This window comes from Aplidium turbinatum, chromosome 6 (assembly GCF_918807975.1).
Source record: "Aplidium turbinatum chromosome 6, kaAplTurb1.1, whole genome shotgun sequence".
Taxonomy (NCBI): domain Eukaryota; kingdom Metazoa; phylum Chordata; class Ascidiacea; order Aplousobranchia; family Polyclinidae; genus Aplidium; species Aplidium turbinatum.
In genome coordinates this window covers 19,505,444-19,532,256 of record NC_137477.1, presented here as the reverse complement: position 1 = coordinate 19,532,256, position 26,813 = coordinate 19,505,444, and the positions used below count along the sequence as shown (strand labels likewise).

The 26,813-nt window shown below is 37.3% G+C and overlaps 3 protein-coding genes across 4 annotated transcripts; 1 reads left to right on the top strand and 2 right to left on the bottom strand.

Moving 5' to 3' along the window:
• The first annotated feature begins 209 nt into the window (after nucleotides 1-209).
• On the top strand, nucleotides 210-6,986 carry LOC145771919 (uncharacterized). 2 transcript variants are annotated; one of them, XM_082583682.1, is made up of 4 exons: nucleotides 210-369; nucleotides 4,186-4,434; nucleotides 5,393-5,974; nucleotides 6,693-6,986. In XM_082583682.1, the coding sequence occupies exons 1-3, from the start codon at nucleotides 255-257 to the stop codon at nucleotides 5,959-5,961; spliced, it is 933 nt and encodes a 310-aa protein (XP_082439808.1). In that variant the 5' UTR covers nucleotides 210-254; the 3' UTR covers nucleotides 5,962-5,974; nucleotides 6,693-6,986. The 2 variants fall into 2 exon arrangements, with proteins under 2 accessions (XP_082439808.1, XP_082439807.1); XM_082583681.1 differs by lacking the exon at nucleotides 6,693-6,986 and having other exon boundaries at nucleotides 5,393-6,090.
• A 5,132-nt stretch (nucleotides 6,987-12,118) lies between these two features.
• Nucleotides 12,119-13,747, bottom strand: LOC145771918 (uncharacterized). Its single transcript, XM_082583680.1, has one exon. The coding sequence runs from the start codon at nucleotides 13,745-13,747 to the stop codon at nucleotides 12,773-12,775; it is 975 nt and encodes a 324-aa protein (XP_082439806.1). The 3' UTR covers nucleotides 12,119-12,772.
• A 59-nt stretch (nucleotides 13,748-13,806) lies between these two features.
• LOC145771917 (uncharacterized) lies at nucleotides 13,807-16,316 on the bottom strand. Its single transcript, XM_082583679.1, has one exon. The coding sequence runs from the start codon at nucleotides 16,299-16,301 to the stop codon at nucleotides 15,321-15,323; it is 981 nt and encodes a 326-aa protein (XP_082439805.1). The 5' UTR covers nucleotides 16,302-16,316; the 3' UTR covers nucleotides 13,807-15,320.
• Between the last annotated feature and the right edge of the window lie 10,497 nt (nucleotides 16,317-26,813).

Sequence of the window (26,813 nt, the reverse complement as noted above, 5' to 3'; positions counted from 1 at the left end):
AACATTTCATGGTTGAAAGTGTTTACATAAAGTAAGGCTTGTTGATTGTGTAAACTACTTTGAAGTTAATAATGTATTAAACTCAGTGATGTGCTGTATACAAATAAAAAATAGAGCTTACAGGTTACAGCTTTGTTTCTATGATTATGATTTTCTGCTCTGGCGATGTCAAGGCATTCCTTTAATTTTTCGTTCCTTGTAGTCTTCTGAAACTGCCTTAAGATGTTATAAAAGCTGTTACGAAAAATTCAAAAATGTTGAAAGTTTTATTGCTTGTGTTTGTTTGTCAAGTGACGACATCGTTGACGTCACAAGGGGTCAGGAAATCTACAGAGTTGAGAAGACAATGTTCCGTGAGAGGAGAAGCAAGTAAGTTGCAATTAGCCTACACTAATGTTTTTTCTGCTTTTGCTCTACAACTACACGGAATGGATCATTTTCCCTCAAGTCATTACGAGTCAGTCCTGTCATCACACTTCTTTTAGAAAGTAGCCTATTATTGTTTCTTTGAGAGCGTGGTCAATGATAGGTAGTCGGGAAAATAAACCTTATTTTGAGAGCGAACAATAAGCGTTATTGTCGTGATCAAGTCCATGGGCTCCGTTAGAGGGGGGGGCCGCTGGGGTGATTACCCCCCACCAATTGGAGTGGGGGGTAACTAATACAAAATTACCTCCCACTAATGTAGAGATAAAACTTTAATTTTTAATATTTTTTTACTTCTGTGTTTTATTTTCATTTTTTTATTTTGTTGCACAATTTTTGAGTTTTTTGCTTGGAAACTCCAACTCGCAAGACAACGCTAAACTATGTATCCTGTCAAAAATATACGCATCACAATGCGCTATGTGTGATGTCATAATTTCTCACTGCTACAAACTGTTTAATTTCGCTTTTTTACCACTCACAAACGAAATCTACTGCAGTTGCACTGTTTCAATGAATCGTTGTAACTCGGCGGCTTTTTCCGCGGAGATAGCTTCCAGTGGCGTACCGTGACCACTTTGACAGGGTGTTCAGTGACGGCAAAGCAACAGCAGGGGGTCTGGGGGGCCTCCCCCAGAAAATTTTTAAAATTAACATTGAATTTGGTACGTTCAGAGAGCATTTTCAGCACAAATTCTGAACATGAACAGAACTGACAAAAATAATGTTGTCGGAATGGAGAAGAATACAAAATAGATATTTATTTGACAGCGCATTGAATGAAAGACTTAAAAATATCAAACATTAAGTTGCATTTCTAAAGTCACATACTTCAGTTCACTTTTTATTTCCGACCATCAAAACGAACAATATTACTTGCCATAATACAGCAGGAGTCTGAAAAAACGCGAAAGTTAAAGCGTGCTCGAGATGGAAATGATTTACTTCATGCAAGGATTAGGCACGGTCGCAACACCTTGAGAAATGTACAAGCGAATTAAAAACAAACAGGTGAAAGTTAAAACGAAAAACAATAGCAAAGCAACTCGATAATAAACAAGAAAAGATAGTCGATTGCTATGTTGGTCGGCTGTACTTTTACCCGCCGTACTACTTAGTAAAAACGAAAATGTTTAACACCTCGACTACAGAAGTAAAATTCATCTATAGCATAATTCGATTCTTCTTGTTTGTGCAATAAATTTTTGAATTACATCGTCGTAGAAAGCTTGCTTTTGCTTCAGTTCTAGCAAAAGTTGTTTCCAACGCTGATCATCTCAAACTCTAATCCAACAAGCTAAAACTTGCTATTGCCTGGGATTCCCCCAATGACGCGCCAAGGTGTGCAGATCAGCGAGTGCACAGCCTGGCTGACCTAAAACCATTGCTGTTTTTCGCTGCCTTGTGACGTCATTTTTCTTAATTGTTTATTTTAAATAGCACTCGCCAAGCTGTATATCATGAAAGTAAAGAACATCGACAACCGATGGAAATTTTCTTTTTTTCTGGATTTCTTGGGGTGTGCAGTGCACACCTTGAACACCCTGAATATACGCCACTGATAGCTTCCCTTCGCCTTTGTTTGAACCAGCGGGGCTTGATGGTTTTGCCATGCCATGCGATTTTGCTGATGGAGAGGCGATGAGTGGCTTTTAAAATTGATTGCAAGGGATAGGGACAGCTATTTGCAACTGAGGCAAAGGACAGCTATTTGCTGAGTCAAGTAAAATTCCTATTTATTTTTAAATAATATTATTATTTGTAAAATTCCATTTTTTGTTTACTGTTATTTCTTACACGGCGCATTTACACGGCCTTCCTGTAGTATCGATCAAGATGTCTCTCTATTTTCAGTTGTGTAAAAGTTAATGCATTTTAGATTTAATTTTATTTTTTTCTGAGTTGAATGTAGGCCTAGCTTTGACCTTTTAAATCTAACCTTTTATGTGCAAAATTTGGAGGACTTGAGTCACGGAAGAATAGGCTACTGAGAGGGATTTTTGCGTACGTCCCCTCACCTCTTCCAGTCAAAATTGTCTCAAAACTTCAAAAAATGTGGCAGATGTTAAAGAACTTTTGCTCGCGATTTCAGATTTGTTGAAATATTTTTTTGATTTTAAATCGTGCTGAAAAGCAAAAATTTTGCGCCTTCGGAGCGAAACATGTCGCCTAAGACGCTGTACGTACAAGACACTAAGCTTTCAGTAATGCAAAGGGGGTCTGGGGGCGACCTCCCAGAAGTATATGTGATCAAATAATCCAATAAGCCTCCTGTCGATGTCAAAACATTATTCCCGCCCCTGCCTAAATTATCCTCCCACTCTCAGGAAGTGTCCGGAGCCCCTGATCAAGTCACAAACCTGACCAGTCAACTGAACATCACATATTTTACCTTTAAACACAACCACGAACGGCAGGGGCGTAGTCAGAAATAGTTTAAATTATTACCTTCTATTACAGAATCATTCGTCAGAGTTTTACTATTCATTTAGGTTGAAAGTGCTCGTTGCCGGGCTCACTGACATGCGCTAGCGCTATAATAGGCTACTTATTTGCTCTCCCTGAAGTTCTTTGCTGGCTACACCCTCTGATGAACCGTAACCGCTAAGCGACAAATAAGATATAGGTCGACTTTATGGCATGCAATCAAGAAAAACTTTACAAATTAGGCGAAGTTACAAATTTCCAAATAGAAACCTTTCGTGGCAATCATCTTTTATCATAAAAAACACTACTGAAGCCCTGAGTCCAAAGGTGACGTCTTGGTAGGCTACGTATTTGGTTTCCTTCACTGGAAATTCTACGAAAACTTTATTGGTTCAAATTTAACAAATTGGTGATAGGCCTAAGCAGTTACACAATGGGCTTAAAAGTTAAAACACGTTGTGAATAATGACTTTCGGCAAATTGTGTAAGATTTATAGCTTGCTTGCAATCTACAAATAATTCAAAGCAAATAAAAGTGGGCAGAAACTTTGCCACGCCACTGGAGATAGAACATCGCGAAATGGATGTAAAAGCAGTTTACACGCTCGATAAATGACGTTCTTTATAATATTATTTCGCAACACTTGATATTTTCTTGATCACTGCAAAACCTTGATCATTTTTAATCTTATTGATGAACTATTTGTGTTGCAAAACCTGAGAACAATTTGTATCTGCAATGGATAGTGAATACAATGCTACACTAATAAGCTTAGGCTACATGCAGTAGGCTACTGTATTAGCCTACTAATATCAATTCTAAACCAATTAATGATTTTGAAATCGTGTCTGACGCAGTCATCTGTCGATAACTCATGCAACGCTGCATTATCTATATCTGAGACTGCATACATGTCAGAAACTTGACAGCACATCACATTGTAGTTTCCACTATAGCTAAGATTGCTATACCGTCCTTATTTCTAAGATTTGTCCTTACTTTGAAAAACAATGTATTTTGGAGTCCATGTCGAAGGCAGCCCTGAATATAGCCTACACTGGAAAGTGAAATTATTGAACTAAACAATTTGTTGCAAAGTTTTCGCCTGTTGAATGTGAGTTATTCTATCCGCTAGGTGCCGTTGTATAAAGAGCTGACCTTGATGTGTGTTGTTCAAGATCACACCCCGAGAGTTGAACTCAACTGTTGTTTTGTTACCTTGCCATTTCTTTCTTCACAAAGTCAGGTGCTCCACCGAATAAGCTATTGCTGCAGATAGTTCAATATTTTACATTAAGCATAAACATTGAAATATTGCTTTAAACTTTTAGCAGCGACCTTGGACACACGTTCAGCAAGTGCTGATGTTGTGCTAACTGGAACGATTCTGAACCTAATGCCAGAAATGACGTCGCGTGTGGTCGAGTCAGCAATTTCCGGCACAGTTGACTTTCCACAATCTCAAGGAAAAGACGGAAGAACAGTCACCGCTTACGTAAAAGTCTGGGCTGTGATGAAGGGATCTATTGACGACATTCCAGACAAGAAGAGAATTTACAAAAAAAGGAAACGTTCCGCTGGTAAAACTTGCTTATAAACCAATATTTTGTCTAACCAATAATATTGAAATCAGTTTATTTTTAACTGTGGTAGCCTATAGCGAAGTTGTGAAAGCCCTGGTACGACGCTCGAAAGGGCACCGGTTGGAGACCGCTCAAGAGCATGTATCAGTGTCTTTAGCAGGACACTTAAAGGCGTGCCTAAAGGTGGACGCGGAGATTGGCTTCCTTGCCTTTCCGCACACTCACAGTAATATTAATCGTCAAATACCTGACGTAAGCCTGGATACGAAGAAAAGTATTTTTTTACTTAATTCTGATAATTTAAGTTATAAGTGGCCTCTGGTTGACTACATTTTTAAACAATGTCAGTGCAAACGAACAAATCACATTTTAAGTTGCTTTGGCAATTTAGTCTCTGAAACTGTTCAAAAGTGTGTTTTTAATTTTGATAATTTTTGTTTCGTTTTAATATAAAGTTGGTTTGGTTTTTGAATATTTTTTCCTCGGACTGACAAAGCCTTAATAGGTTATTCCTGGTAGTTTCGCATACTTGTAGAGGCTTTTGACGCAGGGCCGGTTACTGAGATTGCCAAAATGAAGTTTTCCGATAGTTGAAATCTTGTTGCCGGAGAATTATTCCATTCATTATGTGCCGCTGAATGGAGAGCAGTCCTGAAGTGCGTTGCTCAAGCGCACACCCCGAGAGTCGAACCAGCACCGCGTGATTTTGAGGCGGGCGCGTAATCACTGAGCTAACGGGGCTAAAGTTTCTTGTCTTGGAATTACATTTTTCTTGCAAAGAGTTAACTTGTTGTGTAGTAGGCCTACATGAAACGTTTTTATGGAGCGCAGCGCCGCCTATTTTGAAAAAGCATACTGAGGGCATAATAGACGCATTTGTCAGTATACAGTGCCGTAGGCCTACGTTAAATAGAATAATCCAAGTTACCAACGACATTTTTACTAATTTCTTTAGATCGTTCAAAGAATGACTTGGATAGGAATCAGCCATCAAACCCAGTTGCAGCAGAAGCCGTAGCTGATGGGAATGAAAACAACCCTGTAATAGAACTCCATGGGTTGTGGAATTCTTATCTTTGCGGGAGCTATCTTAAAGAAGGAGACACGAGAGTATTCTTCCTTCGGAAGATGACCGATCATAGGCCAGCAAGGGTTCGTCAAACGAGAAGCACAAGTATGAAAAAGAAAAAAAGAAACAAGAAAAGAGACAAAAAGAGAGAAGCGAAACGGAAACACCGAAAAAGAAGAAAGCAGAAGAAAAATAAACAAAAACACAAAAAATCTAAAAAAGGAAAACTGGCGAAACCACTAAACAGCTTGTCATCTCCAAGCGTAGGCACAACTTGGAAACAATTAATGTTGAATACCAAACAGAAGAAAAGCAAAATCAATACAAATGAAAGGAAGAAAACAACTCAACCAGTACACACCAAATCTGTTTTGCTTGTTCACTATGAACCAGCAAGGATAACATTGAAAAACTTACACAGCGTGGAATCTGTTGTAAAAGACCAGAAGAAATGATGACATGCGCAAGGTAGAACATACATTGATGTTTTAGACTGCACACAAAGTGCACTACTTGTTTCAGCATACAATAGGCTAGTAGGCCTAATTTTTATTCTACAACAAATAAACACGCTACGTACTGCATTGTCATTGTTTAGCTTTAAGACCAGCAGGCTAGCGTTGATAAGAGGTACTTTTGGACCCGGAATGATTTTAGGGGCCCTGGAACATGAAGAAACCACCACTTAGTCGTTAAATTTAGTGCGTTTTTTAGAAGTGTTTTGCTTTAGGACCCAAGGATCTCATTGGTACCGGGCCCAAATTATCCCCTCAACGGCTCTGATCAAGTAGACTACAAGATAATTTCAACAAAAACCAATTTATAGTAATCTGCTGAGTGGGCACATCGTTTCCAAAAATACGACGATATCAAATTGCAAGTAGGCTACAGTGGTAGACCACAATCCTTTCAGTAGTTTGTGTTTTAGGCCTACAATTATTAAATTTTATTAAACTGAAGTCCTCGCAAGCGCTCTGCAGTCTCCATCAATAACGCTTGACAATAAGGTTCCAGAAAACAAATCAGTCGCAACAGCTTCTGGGGCCCAGGATCTAACCTGTTTTTTAGAGTTAGCATTGTTTCCATTTTTTGCAACAGATGAGTGCTCTTCATCAAGGGTTCCGCGGAACATGTTATGAGGTTCCGCGAGGGTTCCTTGTACTGAGGAATTAATTTCTTATTTCAGTGCATTGTTGGCGAAGGCGAATGGAGTGAGGTGGTATGAGCATGTTTTGAGAAGAGCGCTGGAGTTGCGAGTGGATGGTCGTAGGAAACAAGGAAGGCCCAAGAAAACGTGAAAAACGCAAGATGAAGAAGAAAGTAGCAAGGTGGGCTTGACAAGAGAGGACGCGTTAGACAGATCGATGTGGAAGCGGGGTGTAAAGGCGATTGCGTTAGACAGATCGATGTGGAAACGGGGTGTGAAGGCGAATCCGGCTACCCTCGGCAATGGGGACATTACCGGATTAAAACTGGACTGCTGATGGGTCTTCTCATTTTTTAAATCACCGTGCCAGATTTACGCTCTGCATTGTACACTGGTTAGTTAACAAGAAGTTGAGTGCAATTCATAGCCGAAAAAGAAGCATGATAGTTGTTGTGTCCCTTGTTCATTCTTATGCTATTCAAGAACGTTATTGTTTTAATGTTTCTGTTAGTGGTGGTTCCTTGACAAACGTGAAAGCAAATCAGGGGTTCCGCGATGACAAAAAGGTTGAAGAGCGCCGCCACACATAGGCTAATGATTCATAATCTCAATATTCTTTATAATGCTATAGTATTCAATCTTGCACAAATTTAGACAAATTTAAATAGTTATTTTTTTAAATAATTGAGTACGAGAAATCGCGTGAAAACTTTACAATAGCCTAGACCTCAATCAGAGCAGTAGCCTGACCAAAATCGGAAACTGTAAACATAATGCTCGCCCTTCGTTTCCGAAAATAGCTACTGTAAGCACAGACTGGCCTGTAGCCAGTGGCGTACGCAGGGGGGGGGGGGGGGGGGGCATTGGGCCATGCCATCAGACCATACTGGGATGTATGGTCGGATGTATGGTCAATTTCCATCAGACCATACTGGGATATCAATGACCAGTGGCGTAGCCAAGGGGGGGTTACAACCCCACTTTGGCACGCGTGTGACGTCACGATATTGAGAATGATGCTTTCAGTCTCTTTATGCTTGGGAATGATGCTTTCAGTTAAAAAAAAACTTGCCTAATTTTAAACAAAACTGCATTAAAAGAGCGAGTTTTGCCAATACCAAACATCTCAGCCAGGAATTAACAACAAGAAAACATAGAGACTTAGCTTTATTTCCGAAAAATGCCGAAGAAAACATGATCTTATCCTTTTGCTATGCCACCTGACAGCACCATTTTACAGGAATATTCATACCCACATTTTTGTTGAAAATGCTCTCAGAATGCACCAAATTCAAAGTAATTTTTCAAAATTTTCTGGGGGAGGCCTCCCAGACTCCCCGCCGCTGGGTGTCGTCTTAAGCGAAAACGCCGTCGGGCTTCGCCCGCCGGTCGTCAAAGCCCCCCCTTTCAAAATTCCTGGCTACGCTACTCTCAATGGCCCCCCCCCCCTTGAGAAAATCCTGCGTACGCCACTGCCTGTAGCCCATTGTATATACGATTATACATGAAACTTAATTGAGATTGGCAATAGTAAAAATACACTACAAACAAATGTTCCTTGGAAATGATTGCTGATAAAGCGAGTGAGTACAAATAGATCCTGCAAACAAACACAAACTTCAGGCTTATCCATAGGTTACATAATATTTATTTAGTTATTTTATTTATTAATTTGCATCAGACACAAAGTCCATAGAATTCAAATTTTTAACAGTGATCACACAAAATACCAGACTAACACAAAACCATGCAGGGCACATCAACCAACATACAAAATACTGTTGTAGTGAATATAAAAATACAGTCGAATCCGCTTAATTCGGACACTGGATAACCCGGACAACCGCTTTATTCGGTCAAAAGTGAGCAGAACCAAAGTGTCCGAATTAAGCGGAGTCGACTTGTATGTAGAATTGAAATGGTAATCAGAAGACATAACATTGCGCAAAAGTGGATTAATAGATCTTTTGCAGCGTTCTACAAATGCATAGCATCTATGCAAATGCATCTTCTCTAAAGAGAGCATCAAAAGTTAAAACGTCGTTCTGTAGGCTACCTTATACGATGTCGATAGTGCTAGAGTGTATCTCGACAAACTGTGAATAATTCTGTACGAGTTGTTGTAAGCAACTCGTATGCGATAGTACAAGCATAGGTGGGCAAAGTTACTTTCAAAAGTAACTGAGTTACAGTTACTTGGCCAAAATTGTAACTGAGTTACCGTTACAGTTACCGATTTTAAAAAGTAACTAGTTACCGTTACTAGTTACAGTTACTAGTTACTCACAAATCTGAACATAAAATTCTGCACCTGGCCAGCTCTGCATGCAAGTCCAGTTTAACCGCAATGTTTGATATATAATATTAGAGCCATCCATGCTAACATAACAGCACAAATACAAAACCAACAAGGTTTTATTTAAAAAAAAATACTCAGTGGCTTATATGTTTATTTCCTTTGAGAAATACGAGCATTTCAAAGTGCTCGTCACTCAGGCCTGCCCTTTTGGGCTTTAAAATGTCCTTCCTTGCCCAATCGTCGTCGTCGTGTGAGCCTCTGGGGCCGAGAGTCTATCCTTTTACCGCCCCAGATTCACAATGTTCCCGGACTACACTGGAAGGCTACTAGAGAGCAGTCAGTCTTTGGTTTCATCATTCATGACACGCAAACCTTCCACTCCGTTAGGTGGCTTGAAGATGTTACAGTCATTGATGATGTCCGCCCCGATAGTTCAATTGGCTAGCGCGTCACTTCTGGAACGAAGAAGCTTCAAGATCAAGCGACACTGGTTCGACTCTCAGGGCATGCGCTTGAGCAACGCACGTTGAGGACTGCTCTCTATTTAGTGGCATCTAATAGATGGAATAATTTCCTAGCAACAAGACTTCAACAATCGGAAACTTCACTCTGTCAATCTCGGTGACCGGGCCTACGTCAGTGATTGAAAGCCTTTAGTCTACAAGTATGCGAAACTGCCAGGATTAAGTTCTGCAAGAAGCTTTCCCAGTCCGAGGATAAAGATTTAATCAATCAATGATGTGGTCTGCGGTCTGTTCCTCGGCACCACATTCACAGGAGGAGGAAGAGGCCATTTCCCATTGGTGCATGGTTGAGCGGAAAAGCCCGACGCCCGTACGGAGACGGTTGAGGCGCACCCATGCCTGTCTTGGTAGTGTCAGGTCAATAGAGAGTGTGTCGGCGTCGGGGATAAACGAATAAAGTCTGGTGATGAACAAGTGCTGCAATGAAAACAATATTTCTACTGCAGCACTTGACGGAATGGGAGTGTTATGTTTTTAAAACAGTTTTTTCATCGGTCCAATTGTGAATCTGGATCCGCTTAACTTGTTCTCAGGGTCCGCTTCCAAATACTCCTGTAACAGATTCAACGCGCATTGCTTTCTTTTCTAAGTTTTTGCGTAAAGTGGTGCAAAAAGTCCTCCGTGGCTCTACCTACCACCATCCACTTCAGTGTCGCTGCTACTCCCCTCTTCAGCAGAGCAGTTTGCTTCTTCAAGTGCTTGAAGCATGTTCTGTTTTATTTTGGTCTTCCATTCAGCATTGTCGCTTAATGATCAGGCATTAAACACGGATAAGTCTAAATTGTGGGTGGAATGCAGTCGCTGTCCTCGAACCAATGACCAAATCTGGTTTGTATTGCTTCCACAAGAACGTCCATCAACGGCAAGCAAGCAGCAATGCTGTTGCTCTGGTTTTAATGTCAGACAATCTTTTTAGAGGCATTGCAAGCGTTACACTAAATGCAATAAATTTCAACTTCTTGAAGGTAACTAACTGACTATAAGCATCAACAAATTGCTTTTAATCGCTGCGTGTTTCTTGATGCTTATAGTCATTAGTCAGTTACCTTCAAGAAGTTGAAATTTACTGCATTTTTATAAATATTTTCAGGTTCCTGATGAGGGCTTAAGTTAAACCGAAAATGTTTGACTGTTAAACTCATTTGTAAATATGTACAGTAAAATATATTATTATAATGCTCAACCCTGTTGTATTGTTGTGTCTTGCCTGTCTTTGGTACATATTGATTAATCGCCAAAAACAATTAATTTAGCCAAATCAGTTATTAAAAATTGCCAAAAAAGAGCCAAATCATAAATATGAAGCTAAACGTCTTAAAAAAATCGCCAGATTTCTGGACTTTGGCGATAAATTCGCCAATATGGCAACCCTTCTCCACCAAACCACAAAACAAAAGTAGAACCGCGCATGCGCATTGCTGCGCCGCTACCTGTGCGAGAAAAATGCATTATTGCGCAAAACGCAGCAAACACGCACTAAACAAGACACAAACACGTGCAGAGAAATAAACGGCAATTAAAAACTAAAATTTCAATACAAAAGTAACTTGTAACTGTTGAAAAAGTGCTAAAATAGGAACTAGTTACCGTGTTTCGTTACTTTTGGAAAATAGTAACGAAGTTACCGTTACAGTTACTCAAAAAGTAACTAGTTACTTTTGTAACTAGTTACTGCCCACCTCTGAGTACAAGTTTTATAATTACACCACATCTAAGAACCATACATTGGCATACAATATGATTGGTAAATTACATTTTTAACTTTGGTAGAGCAATTTCCAAACTTCGACCTAAGCGGATTGGAAGCAACATAAAGAGATCGCACTTGCCTTTTAATGTCAGCATCATCACTGATGGTATCATCAACCAGTATTCCTAAATATTTCACTTGTCTAACAAATTTAATTTGTGCATTGTATAGCCGCATGCATGGAGAAGTTAAAACTTTAAATTTTCGACATTGATGAACCATTGAAGTTTGTTATTGCAACACATTTGTTTGACATTCTCTACACCCCTGTTACGGAAAGCATTACTTTCACTTTGACACTCAGAAATAAAACTAAGCAAACACGTTGTCTTGTTAAGATTTGAACAGGAAGAGCTGAAGCGTGTCTAAGTGTGATATGCTTATCAGTTGATTTCAACTGCTGATGATATGATACGCTTTTACCAAAATTATTAAAACCGATGCTTATGTCAATAAAAACCGCTAGATTGAAAAGCATGCATGATGCCATATGGGACCTCTAAACCAGCTAGTCATGGGGGCTTTAAACCAGTGGTTGACGACGATGGTCATTGGTCAACCAAGATGAAGAAATGCTTTGCAGTATTTCATCTCATCCAAACATCTCAAGCACTTTGAGACCAAAATCTTGGCAGTTGAAATCTATCATAAGTATAAAAACATAGCCTAGCGTAGGCTACTGTATTATTGCTTATTCAAATAGATTCTTTTCTATATTCAAATAGATTCTATTTGAATATAGAATAGAATCTGTTTCTATATTCAAATAGAATTTATAACTAAAGATGATCTAGCTGCTAGCTGATCGAAATCGATTTTTAGCTATTTATGATTAAACTGACTCGTGTGAAAATAAATTCGTTTGTATTACAAGAGTAACCGAGTCGTTCATATCAAGCATTGTTGTGGGTTTGACACCTGTCAGAACATATTTCATTTCTTCAAAACCAGTGTTCTCACCACGCCGGCTGCATAGCCGAGTGGTGAAAACACTGAAACGGCAATCGAAAGGGCGGCGGTTCGACACCACTCAAGAGCATGCGGCTGTGTCTGTGGCAGGACACTTGAAGGCATGCCTGAAGGTGGACACAAAGATTGGCTTCCTTGCCTTCCCGTCCACTTAATCTAAATCTTCAACCACCGGGTGTAAGCCTGGATACGACAAACAAAAACATTGCTGCATTATTGTTTTGCCTTGTTCTGTGTGTTTTAATCAATCTTTTTGTGCTCTGTGTATACTTTCTCAATAATAAAACTACCGGTACTTGCAAAGAGTTTGCAGCACATTCAGTTTCGTTGAGTTATAAAAGGGCCCAATTGAGGGGGATTAATTTTACCATAGTTACCTGGCAAAACCTTCACCGAGTGAAATTTTCAGGCATAATACTTGTTACCAGTATATCTAAGCATATCGAACTTCACCACAAAAACAAACAATCAAAATAATCAAACGGATTTATCTCAAAAACACCTGAGTGGAAATTGGGCCCTTCTTGAATACACATACAGGATACACAACTGATTTAAAAATCAAAGGTTTTGGAATTTATTCGTAAGTTGTGGCAAATTTCTCTTGCAGGTAATCCCAAGCAGTCAACCCTTTGCTATTAGCAAAAGACACTTTGTTCAAAGTTGGATCTTTGTATACCAATTCATCATCCACCAGAGTTGTGTTATCCGGATGAACAAAGTAAACAAGAGACCTTCTCACAACACTTCGTTTTGTTGGATCCTCTGGGTTCAATACTCTGTGCTTTGTTGATTTCAAGCGATTTTTAGACCAAAACTGCAATATGTCACCAATATTTAGGACTACAGTGTCATCTATAGGTGTTGCATCAACGTATTCACCAGATGTGCTTTGCACTTGAAGTCCACCAATATCATCTTGGAACAACAAGGTTATGGAACCATAATCGGAATGCTCTCCCAACCGAATCTGTCCTACTTCCATATCTTGAGGTAAAGGCGGATAAAATAGGCTCCTCAGTGTTGTCTCATTACCGTCTTTGTGGATGCAAGAGTGGGACTTTATAAAATAGTCTTCATCTCTTAATCGCATACCAACACCGATAGCTTTTAAAACCTTCAGTGTCAATAATTTGCAACTTTCCATGAATTCTTGCACAGTAGATAAAAATTGAGGACTCAGATCATGGGGCCAGTTTTTAAGTGAATTGTACAAATCCCGACCACACACATTGAAGGCCTCCTTATAATCTCCAGGGCGAGAAGGATTCAAACTTTCAGTAGCAACTGAAACATATCCGAAATTATCTGACTCCCTGAAATATCTTTTTTTGTCTTCCATGGGCGAAAGAAAGAATTGCTTGGTAACTTCATTTACTTTATCAATAGAATCTTTGTGAATTCCAGAATTTTTTAGGTATGCAAACCCACAAGTGCTGAGAGCATTCACTAATGAGCATCCCAGTTCCACTCTGTCAAATTCTTTCCTATTAATGTCAGAAGGAGCATCAAGACCACATGGAGCAAAATCTATCACTGGAATAGCACACATGCTGATGACAAGGAAGACTTAATCTAATTTGTAAGTACCGCACTGTTCAATGGTATAAATCTACACAAACATACAATAAATTTTTTCTGCAATAACAATTGAAGCTTCATAGTCAAAGATCACTTTAGTTACCTAATAAACGCAACACAGTTAAGTGTTAACTCTCAAGTTAACGGTAAACGGAAAAAAAAACGTCATTAAAAATTATGATGGAACCACTACATGCATGATTAGTAAATTAAATTGATGAAAAACTAGAAAGTAAAAAAAAAACAGGAACAAGTTGTCATCGCACAGACTACTCGTAAGTGGCACATGTATCGAACAAGCTCAGTACAGTAAAAAGCAATTGAAATCGATTTTCACACGAAATATATAGAATTATAGCAAATTTTTTTAAATATTCTGTTTATAACTGAAAAAAAAGCAGGTAACTGCCACAAAATCAATTGATTTGAACCCTTGCATCGATGAAGTACCGTAACAATGCATTAGTCAAGGTTCCTGCATAAAACCAGGAGTGACCAAACAAGGAGCATACGATATTACGATAGCCATTGTATTCAATAAGCTACTGTCAATCCACAACAAAAGTTGTGTACCGGTACTTGTTGTTGACCTTGCAAGAAATGTATCAGTCATAAATTATGCGCACGTAAGTGAAAAAAAAAATAACAACAAGACATAAACTGAATTATAATATTGTTTGGTACCGGTATCCTATTTAGGATTCCAATCGAATCAGATTTGGTATTCTACATTGCTCATATATACCAATCCATCACAAAAAAAAAGTTACTTTAAATTTAATGTACAATAAACTACACTACAATGAAAGTGCTGAAGATTACTTTGGAACTGATTGTGAAAGTAATGGGTAGCGCACTAGTGCTGTTAGTCACACTAATCTGGAAAAAAAAAACTTTACAAACGTTTTTATGTTTAATTCCATTATGATATTTTCGTCCAATCACAATGAATTATAAGTTATTGAGTCGTTCAAGTCAGTCATATCTTACTTAGGTTTGCTACGTTGTCTGAATGTTCGTAGCTTGTGTTTTTTTGTTTCAATAATATCTTGAATAACTAGTGAAACAATGTGATGAAAATTTAATCTCAGTAAACAAAAAATTTGCATAAGGCATTAAGATACGTTCAATCGATGAAATATAAATTACTCCAAATAATCTTATGGTGAGATGTTCCTGCGACAGGTTGGCCAAGATCAATTTTCTTGTGCCAAGTTGGCCAACCAAGAATGTCTTTACCCCAGACACAAAGCAGCAAAACAAACACGATAATCCAGTCAGCTGTTCCAATTTTGGCATTTTACGGATATGAAGACATGTGCAATTGTGCATGAGCATTGAGCACCAAATAAAAATTATCAACACTATGAAAAGAGTACTGTATTAAATATCAAGCTCTCAAGACAATTGGCTTTTTTTTAAATTAGAAACCATACATTTACTTAAATTATATGCATAATTATGTACATTAATATACCTTGTGCAGTATGTGCACCAATTTATTGCAGTACGACACTGTATCAAAAAGAGGAAATCAAAGCTTTTCAATACTTTTTGAAAGAGTTTTTCAATTTTTCTTCCAAGTAGGTTAAGAATGTCATTGGTTTTACAACATCAGCTTGTCTTTCTGGAATATCAGAAGCTTTGAATAAAAGTTCCTTGTCAAGTCGAACATCATTGTTAGGGATAACAAAATAAGCTGCAGATCGTCTAACACTTTTTCTCTTTGTTATATCACTCGTTATTCTAACTCGATGCTTTGCTGATTTTAATCTTCCTCTTGTCCAGTACTGCAACGCGTCTCCAACGTTAAGTAATATTGTATCTTCAATTGGTGTTGCATCCATATATTTTCCATTAACATCTTGAACTTCCAAACCACCAACTTCATCTTGAAACAATAATGTGATAGTTCCATAATCAGAATGTTCTCCAAGCCGAACCATACTACCATCAACTTCATCTGGCAGGGCTGGATAATACAGACTTCTTAATGCTGTGTAATTTCCCACTTGATGCATGAGTGAATGACAGTCTTTGAAAAAATCATCTTCTTTTAATTCAAGCCCAGATGCTAAAACTTCAAGAATTAAAAGTGATAAGGCCTTACATTGTTCCATAAAATCTTTGATTGTTTTAGAAAAATGTGGTGATAAATTATCTGGCCAGTCAGAACCTTCTTTAGAATGAAGAACACAACCACTGACATTAAAAATCTCTTTATAGCCACCAGATTGTTCAGGATTGAGGCGTTCCTCTTCTGCAGCAACATACCCAAAAACATTGTTGTCTGGTGAAAATTTTGTCTTTTCTTGCAGTGGGCATTTAAAAAAAATGTCAGTAACCTTGTTTAGTTTTTTAACAGAAGATGTCAATATCCCTGTGTTTTTTAAATATGCAAAACCAACTCTTGACAAAGCATCGACTAACACTTGTCCAGTTTTTAACTTTGATTCTGCAGGGATACTTTCTGTTGCAGCAGTCACATTGCACGAGGCAAAGTCTATAATTGGTATTGCACTCATTCTCCAGCTGACCTGCTCGCTTCGCAGAACAACTTCTCTTGTTGCAAATGCAATGCAATCGCAATGTCTGCTCTGCAGTCTGCAATCTTCAAATTTTAATTTTTTTGACAGAGTTGCCAGATATTTTCAAAATTTTCAGCCCAAAAGCAATTTCAAACTAGCCCAATATTGTTGCTTGTACAAACTAGCCTAAAATTAGAAAAATTCGTTCACAAAATCAGTCCAAATTGACAAAACACAATAAATCATCAAAGATCTTATTTCTTACACTGTAAAAAAACACTTAAAAACAGCAAGGCACAGTCCTAAATGAATGATGATGAATACAATAAAGATTTAAAATTAACTGAATCAAGAAACAACAAAAACGTTGCCCACAAAAACAATGATGAAGGGAACATTGAAACTATTTTTTCATTCTGTTTACTTCTGCCTTATTGCTTGTACCACTAAATGATTGTTCAACAGATTAGTTGCTGGAATATCATGTTGTTTGGCGCTACCTTCGAGTTTTCGACCTTCGTATTAAATACTGTAAAAGTACACATAAATGCAACGATTTACACTCAAACTTACAGATTGAATTGTTACACTTTGGAAATCACATCAGCAGTTCAAAAACAGTGTCTGCATTAGTTTCTACATCACTAGTGTTAGCTTGGGAGTCGTTTTCAACAATGTACATATCTGTGGTAAACAAACAATACATGGCTCGTGTCTGGACTGCAACTTGACCAAAAGTTTTGGTAGCCACATTAACAAGTAAAAATTCTGCCACTAAAATCGCGAAGGCAAAGGCAATTTGAGCTAAACTGTTAAATCTTGCCGCAGACTAACACTTTTTAGCTCGAAATATGTTTGATTAAAGTAATTGCATAAAGTTATTGGTATTTGTAGTACGGTATCGAACATGCAGTGGGCTAAGAATTTTTGTTTAAACGTTTATTTGCTGAACATGAGTTGAGTATTTACATTTTGGGCTCTTTATTTCTTGGTTAAATTACTCTGGTCAACAGCACATTTTAAAGGGAGATCCGATTAGGTTATTTCAGTGTTTTATTCTTGAAGGGTTTTTGATGCTGATTCCGAAAGTGTCCTTTCATCTTATTATTTCTCTAGTCCATCAGGTTTTTGAGACATTTGAACTTTCAGTGTTTAAATTTGACCTAGGCCTAATAGCGATGCAAATGCGACGCAGTTTGACATAATAGCGACGATTTTAACCTCAAGCCTGTATATACAATGCGGATTTGACCAATGACCATGCGTTGTGATTCCCAGTGACATTTTAAAAACATTTTTTTTTGCGACTTGACACATAAAAATACAAATCTGATGTGCTATAGAAAAAACGAAAGCATATTCGGATTGCTTTTAATCGTTGCGTGTTTCTCGATGCTTTTAGTTAGTTAGCTACGGTATAGTTACTGTCAAGAAGTGAAATTTATTGTAGTTTATAAATATTTGCAGATTCCTGATGAGGGCTTAAGTTAAGCCGAAAACGTTTGAATGTTGAACTATTTGTAAATATATAAACTAATATACTGTTGTAATGCTCAACCCTGTGTTATTGTTGTGTCTTGCCTGTCTTTGATATTCGGAATCAGCGAAGAAAATTGATCTCAAAAAGTTTATTTGTGTTATTGGTACGATATGTAGCAGCACTAGCGTACGCAGGGGGGGGCCATTGGGCCATACCCCCTCCCTTAATTTTTTTTTTAGTAGTTTACGACGTAGATTAAAGCATTTAATATGTTTTGCATTGCACTGTCAAAATTAACTATGGTCAAAGCAATTAACAATGTTGTTCTATAGACTAACTAAGCCAATACGAAATACATAGCCCAATCCACCTACCCCACCCCAGGCATGCCAATGTAGCATAGTGTTCTGTAAGCCTATTATAGTGAGAAAGAAATGGATAAAGTCTAAACTAAAACCATACTGGGATATCATGAAGACGTCTGGGATATCAATGGTTAGTGGCGTAGCCAAGAGGGGGGGGGGTTGAGGGTTACAACCCCCCCTTTGGCACGCGTGTGACGTCACGATATTGAGAATGATGCTTTCAGTCTCTTTATGCTTGGGAATGATGCTTTCAGTTAAAAAAAATTTGCCTAATTTTAAACAAAACTGCATTAAAAGAGCGAGTTTTGCCAATACCAAACATCTCAGCCAGGAATTAGCAACAAGAAAACATAGAGACTTAGTTTTATTTTCGAAAAAATGCCGAAGAAAACATGATCTTATCCTTTTGCTATGCCACCTGACAGCACCATTTTACAGGAATATTCATACCCACGTTTTTGTTGAAAATGCTCTTAGAATGCACCAAATTCACAGTAATTTTTCAAAATTTTCTGGGGGAGGCCCCCCAGATCCCCCGCCGCTGGGTGTCGTCTTAAGCGAAAACGCCGTCGGGCTTCGCCGCCGGTCGTCAAAATCCCCCCCCTTTCAAAATTCATGGCTACGTTACCGTCAATGCCCCCCCCCCCCTTGAGAAAATCCTGCGTACGCCACTGTGTAGCAGTTTTGGAACAACCCTACTGCTGAAATTGTGTAATTCAACATTATTGTTGTTTAGCAATGGATCTGTGAATGATCAGCTGTAAATCAAGCGCACTCATGCAGAAATTTTGTTCACGTAATGACGTCACAGGCAACGTAGCTTATAATTGGTTGGCGGTGTCATTCTAGTCAATTATAGTGGCAGAATTTTTACTTGTTAAAGTGGCTACCAAAACTTTTGGTCAAGTACTCAAGTTGCAGTCCAGAGTTGCCAGATCAAAGTTACAAACAAAGCCAAACTTTAAAACTAGGGATTTTATATTACGGGATACGAAGCCTCATCCGTTTTTTTCCTTATCCGAACACTAGAAGGGCTAGTTTCAAGATACTTCCTTTTAGTGATTAGCAGTAAGCTAGCGTGCAGCGTATCTGCAAGTGAGAAGTAACCAAAAGATTGTTGCTGTGGTACTTCAATTTGGAGAAGTTAAAGGAAATAAGTTGTTAACTATACAAATTTGTTAAAGTGCTTTTGAGAAGTACGTTAGCCCAAGGCAGGCTTATAGTTTGGTTGGCTTTGGACTTTGCTAAAACAAGTTATAATGTCTGCATTGAATCTATGGCCACCTTTTGCTTATGGACTGTAGCATTCACTAGTAAAGCCTAACACGTTAATTTGGTGTGGGATATATCATATAGGTATCAACTGTGGCAACAATTTGTTGGTGTGACTATTGCACTTCAAACCAGTTCACAGTTTAGCAGTGGAGACTATTTTCAAACTTTTCTTTAGTCTTATAGTCTGCTCTATATTTTAGTCAGTCAGTGACAGTAGTCAATTAGTTTATAATAATGATGACATTGAAGGTATGTTGGTATTTGTTAAACCTTAGATGTCATGTCATGTAGGTAATAAATATTATTAGATGTCATGTGATGTAGGTAATAAATATTATTCATTTGTTCAAATAATAATAATATTTATTTGCATCAGACAAAGCTGTCCATATCCAAAACAACGAAATAATACACAAACTGCAAACATCGAACAACAACAACGAAAAACAACGAATAATACACAAACTGCAAATGCACAAAATCTCACTAAATATGCTATCAACTGTTACAAGTTTACAGACAATGGTACGGTAGTGTTACAAGTTAGAAGAACTGAAAGTATTCAGAACGATAAAAACAATCAGATGACATGGCAGCCATCAAAACTAAATAATAGAATACATAGAATTATTATACTGAAGACGGTAATTTAATTTACGATGGCAGTCGGACCTCATCAAGGAGGCAACAATAGAGTTAGACGATACTTCACATCTTCCAACAAAAGAAAAAACATATTTCCGAAGGAATGCATCAAATGTTATGATGTTGCACAAGACTTGATGTTCATTGTTCACGTACGCTATAATGTTAAGGCAAATTGTGTAAAATTCTAAATTCTATTGTGTAAAAATTGTAAAGTGTAAAAATTGTAAAAGTGTAAAATTCTAAAATTGTGTAAAATTCTAAATAAAGCAGAAATCCTGTTATTAGCAGAATGAAAACTAAGTGGATTACCCATATACTTTTTAATTGTTTTATTTATGTAAAATCTGTCACTTGTCTCAAATAAAACAGTTTTTATACCAGAAAATGCTTCACACATAAAACCTAGGCAAGGTATTGATGTCATAGGTAATTCTGTAGTTTTAACGTACTAATCATTCTTATACTTTTAGTACTATTTATGTATAACTATATAATGCATTTGACCATTAATTCATAAAATGGTTAACACTTGCTATGTACCCGGATGTACAACTGGATATAAATCAAGTAGCGAGGTTAAAACTTCTCTGTTCAAATTTCCCAATGATGTTGAACTGAGGAAAAATGGGTGCGAGCAATACCATGAAAAAATTGGAAGTTGATTGATTGATTTTGATATTCCAACTTCTTGCTTTGAACACATTTTGGAACACTCATGCAAGCCATGTTTTTTTTACACATGCTCTCAGTAAGTCAAAAAGTATGTTTACAGTATTTTTTGTTAATCTAAGTAACTGAAGTTACTTTGTTTTACTTCTTTTTGTTAATCGTAAACTAAAATTTTGACTTGTGCAGATAAAATTGATTTATCACATATATATCTTGATACAGCTTCGGTAGAGAGTTTGTCTTGTTAAACCATAGGCATACGAAGCCGAGCAACGTTATCAAGTTTAGCATATTTAAAGATTATTATATTTACAAAAACACAAAACTACGCAACAATTAAATATTGAACGTTTTCGACATCACAAGATGTCCTCTTCAGGAATAACATACATACAACTTTATGTATGTTATTCCTGAAGTTGTATGTATGTTATTCCTGAAGAGGACATCTTGTGATGTCGAAAACGTTCGATATTTAATTGTTGCGTAGTTTTGTGTTTTTGTAAATATAATAATCTTTAAATATGCTAAACTTGATAACGTTGCTCGGCTTCGTATGCCTATGGTTCAATATATATCTTGGTTAAATACACAAACCGTTTTATCGCATGAGATTCTTGAATACTAAACCATAACATAATTGGATAATCACATGTATCATAAAAAATTTGACAATTGGACTATGCAATTATCCGGTTTTGTCTATTTTATATTGTAATCTAATATGCTTGTTTGCAATATAAAGAAATATGCTTGCTTATCAATTTTGCATGACTGTCATTTACATTAACTTCAGTGTTCTTGAAAGTTGCAATGTATTAACTCTTAAACATATGACACATTTTAAGACATTTTCCATGAATCAACTAGTCGAGGATTGGAATTTTATGCTGAGGATCACCCATCTTTTCTTGAAACCGCTCGATTTATCAAAATGGTGGAGAATTTGTGGAAAGTGATGTTTGTAAAACATCAGTTTAAAGGTTAGAGCAACTTCACATAAATATTATATAACATTTTGCTGCAAAGGCACACATGAAGAAGTATATTTGTTTATTCTTAATTGTTTAATTATTTGTGGAGACTGAAGCTTTCTGGCATGTTACCTCCAAAATTTGTATGACTGATTACAAAGAAAAAATATACATATTAGAACACATTATCTTCATAAAGTACTGTCATTACCCAAAGATTATGCTTATGCCGAAATTAGTTGAAGCTTCTTAGATAGATACTACATTTACTCAATGTTTCAGGTAATAAAATACAAGATGATGCTGTCTTTACTTCAACAAGAAGCTTTGCTAGCTGGAGCCAAATTGTCATCCTTAAATTTCCCAGCAATTACAGCAACAAAAGTTGCATTGTCAGTAACTTGGCTGGTTGATTTTTTTAGGATTGCGACATTAGATGACCTATCCACATCTGACATGAATGTGGCATACTATGTTGCTGGGTATATTGACAGAAGCATTTGTCCTCGTAGGAAATGTAATGCTTGCAAGGAACTTCTTGTTGCCGGTCAAGATGACACTTTAGTGGAAGAAAGCAATGAGTGTTGCAAGCTTCTTGCTTTAGCTGATCGTGGTAGTTTATCCAAGCCAACAGAACTATGTTTTATTGTAACCTCTCTTGCAGTGCACCATTATTATGCTGTGTTATTAGAGTGTTAGAGTGGAAAATTAAAAGGAATTTAAAAGGAGGACTGTTCACTATTGGAAATCAACGTAATATTTTTGTTTCCGCTCTCACGGAATGCGCAGTGTCTCAGTTTAATTACCTTCTTGTCATCGTCTCTTTAAAGTGTGATTCTGGTCATGCAAGCTTTAAAATGATTGTAGAAACTGCTTTCAATTGTGTCGCAAAGAATGAACTTAACGTTTTGAAGACATTAAAAAAGATTTGGTTGCCAGTTCATCGCGAAAAATTCAAAAACTACCTTCAAAAAACTAACTGTAAGCAATCATTAAATATATATTGAGAAGAGGTTGCTTGGTTATAGAAGAACCATATATATTATACATTGTGTAATTGTTTACTTATGTTATGTACATGACAATGTTTGATATGTGAATATTGTTTATAATGCTCTGGTATGTGAAATGTATGCAACATAGCTTTATATAGCCTGTAGCATACAATATGCATAGGCCTATGTCAGTTTATTAATAAATGTCATATAAGCGTTTTGATACATTTATTACTTTATTAGAACGTTGTTGCCATTCTTTAGTGACAATACATTCATATGTTCAAAATTGATGGTGCTGTTCGATGTGACTGCGTATCTACTTAAATTGTACAGTGACCCTTCTAGTGTTGGCGGATAAGCGGAGTTTCGCGTCCCGTAATATAAAGTCCCTATTTAAAACAGCTCCTGCCAGATTAAAAGAAGAAAACCATTTATTTTATGGAATAAATCCAGAGGTTACCACTACTTTAAAGTAAGTTAGTGCACTATCCGCCACTAGGACCAGCGCGCGCTATTGTAACAGATTAAATTATAATAGCGCCATTTACTGAATTGAATTATAATAGTGCGTTTACTATTACGGAAGACAGATTCCACGAGTTGCTGATGTAATCGCAGGTGGCTAGCTTTACAAGGCTAATAGTCAGTATTATAGGAATTAATATCTTGAGATCAAAACGTTACAGCTACTTCTCCCGCTACTTTTGCTTAACTGACACTATAGAGAACACTATTCAACTACTTTGCGACTTGCAAAGTCAAAGCGACCTTGAACACGAATGATATCATTCGTTTTGAAAACGAATTGATATCATTCGTTTGCACTGCTATCAGTGGCGTAGCCAGAAAAATTTTTTGGGGGGGGCCAAATATTTGATGAATTGAAGAGAACGACAAAATGTTTGATTTAAAACATCGCCACCTGATGTGCAGTGGCGCATCCTGGTGGGTTAAGCAAGGGAAGCAATAAAGCTGGTGGGGGTTAGAGCGTGCCGAAGGCACGCGTATTCTAGGGGGGTCCGGGGGCATGCTCCCCCGGAAAATTTTTGCAAAATTGCACTTAAATAATGGATTATAATGCTTTCTGGAAACACTTTCAGGGTAATATTTGTATGAAACTTATTAGCAGATAAACAGCTATTAACTTATTAAAGGTAGCTCTTATCTACACACAAACGGGCAAAAACTGCGGCTAAAATTAGAGAACACAAAAAACTCAGCTACACAAAAACCCTAGAGAGTAAGCGATTCTGAAATTGCTTCCACAGATTAGTTAAAAGAAGCGTAAATCGCGTAAACTTTGCGCGATTTACGATTTGCAAAATTTATTGGTGTCTTTCTGTGTGTCTAAAACAAGTCCTGGGGTGTGTTAATAGCCAGATGTCTTGGAAAACAATATAAATTTATACAAATTATATTATATTTTCAACAAAGGGTTCAACTTCGGAATCCAAACTTGAAAAATTTGGGGGGGGGGGCCATGGCCCCGTTCGCCCCCCCCTGGCTACGCCTATGACTGCTATGTCATGTCAACGTCGTCATTGGAAACATGTTTCAAGTGAAATTTATTAGCCTACGCATTTTTCAAAAATACAAGCATTTAAAAATGCGAGTAGCTGTCCTGCCCACGTCGGCTTCAACACGTCCTTCCTAACAGAGAAAAATCGCTCTTTCGCAGCAATGGAAGTGTCATATTCGATGAATACACGTTTTAACTCGGCATTGGGAAAGCTCATGACCATGCTTCTTTCTGAAAAAAGGCTTCCACAAGCAGAGATGGGCGTGATCTTGATCTTGAAGATCACTTTTTTTTTGGGTGATCTTGATCTAAGATCACTTTTTTTTGTGTGATCTTGATCTTGAAGAACAATAAGATCAAGATCACTTTAAAATTAAAGTTTACTTCCTAGATAGAGGCATTTTTTTAAAACTTGTACTGTACAAAGTAGTTAGTGGCGACTACTAACATTAAGCCACTGCTAATCTGGTATGTGTCGAACAAAAGACGATTTAAAATCTCCATCTAATCTGGTCAGTGTTGCCATTTCAAAATTGAAAAAGTTTTCGGTGTTGGTCATAATAAATAAGTCAACTTCCGTGTACTTTATGTTGACGTATAATAAAAAATGATTTAACTTTGTTCACAATTTCCATGTGTGAATTTTAAAGAAATGTTTGCTTTCTTTGACCCAATTTTAGATGTTTCAAAAGTGTAGAATGGCGGTGTTAAAAAATCTGGACTCTAGCCGACTTTGGTCATGTAAAGTGGTTTATTGCAGCAAATCAACCAGACCAAGACTTGTTTACGGTCTGAGTATGGAGCGGTTTGTTTGACCGCAAACCTCTGGAACTTTTTTGATAGCAGACAACAGTATCAAGGTTGCCAGATGGGTAAATGGTGCAATAAACATTGACATAACACAGTGAAAGTTAAAACAACTTAGTAACACGAATAAAAACTCCAACATAAACCAGACAAAAATTTGGTAAAAAATGATGCAGTTAAACTTTATTATTATTTATTTATTATAAATAAAAAGCATAAAACTAATTGCTTTTTCAGTAGGCTACTATTGTAATTAACCTCGGCCTTGGGGTGACGTTGCGATTCTACGCAAACTACGTCAACAATTGATAGGCCTAATAGCAACAGTCACTAACTCATTACAATTCTTAGGCCAGCGATCGAGTAGTTAAAAGTAAAAGTTAGCAATACCAACTATATACCTTTACCCGGGTTGCTTATATACAGTATAGTAACTATTTTTTGCAACATCATTGACCAAAAACTTCATTTTTTTTCAAGTACACAAAAAGTGATCTTGATCTTCAAGATCACGATCTTGATCTTCAAGATCACTTAGTTTGGTGATCTTGATCTTCAAGATCACCTATTCTTGGTGATCTTGATCTTCAAGATCACCAATACTGGTGATCTTGCCCATCTCTGTCCACAAGTGACTTTTCTTTCCGTACCGACTTTTTATGAGATGGCAACCAACACAAAAAAAAAATTTATCTCAAGAGCGTTGGTGTCAGTCTTGTGGTGTTGTATGACTACTGGTGTTGGTGTCAGTCTTATCGACACCCGGTGCTAAATCCACTGCATTGTAGCCTTTTGTAGGCTACATATTTTCGACGTAATCTTTGTGTTGTTGAAGCCCACATGTAGGCAAGTAGGGCCTACCTACATATTAGGGTGGAGTGAAATTTTTTTTTTTCTTTCAAATCAAAAAGTCTAGTTTACCAAAATTCGGTTTTGACCCCAAAAACACCTTCAAACACAATTTTGGGTCGGTGCCCCCCAGAGGGTGCAGGCACACCCCCCCTAAAGTTCGAAAAACCCCAATTTTATAAAAAAAATTAATATCTCATTAACCACAGACGATAGAAAGTCGGTTGATGGCTCAAAATCATCAGAAGGTACAAGTTTATATTACCTTTAAGAGAAGTATTTTTACTAAAAGCACTACAAAGTGGTCATTTTTGCAATAATGTAATTTTAGTCGTAAATTTACGTCAAATTTGGTCGATTTTTGTATATTCAGTTGATATTTTAAGCTTAGTACGGTGTAAATGCGTACAGTGGCGCATAGCTACAAAACCGCATTGTTAATGACTCCCTTAGTCCTAATCTGTTATGATTAGGCAAGGATGTAGCTTCAATAATTGTAAGTTTATTTCAATCTATGTTCACTTGTTCAGATTAATTACGTGCTCGAGGTTCTTCAGCTTTGTCAATATTGCCAACCAAATCTACCACACAAAACCGATCATCTCTAAAAGAAGTAGCAATAACTTGTGAAAGATTTGGAATTTCGGATAGAGCAGGTGCTGCTATTGCTACTGCCACTCTCAAAGCGTTTGGTATAGTAACTGACATTGATAAATCACAAGTTATTGACCGAAGTAAATTAAGGATAGAACGACAAAAGTACAGAAAAGAAATTCAGAAGGAAGAAGAATTGCAGTTCGATATTGTGGATGGACTTTATGTTGATGGACGAAAGGATGCCACCATTACCAGTGTGAAACAAGGGAGCAACTATCATCGAACCAGAATCATTGAAGAGCACTATGAAGTTGTCGGTGAACCCTTT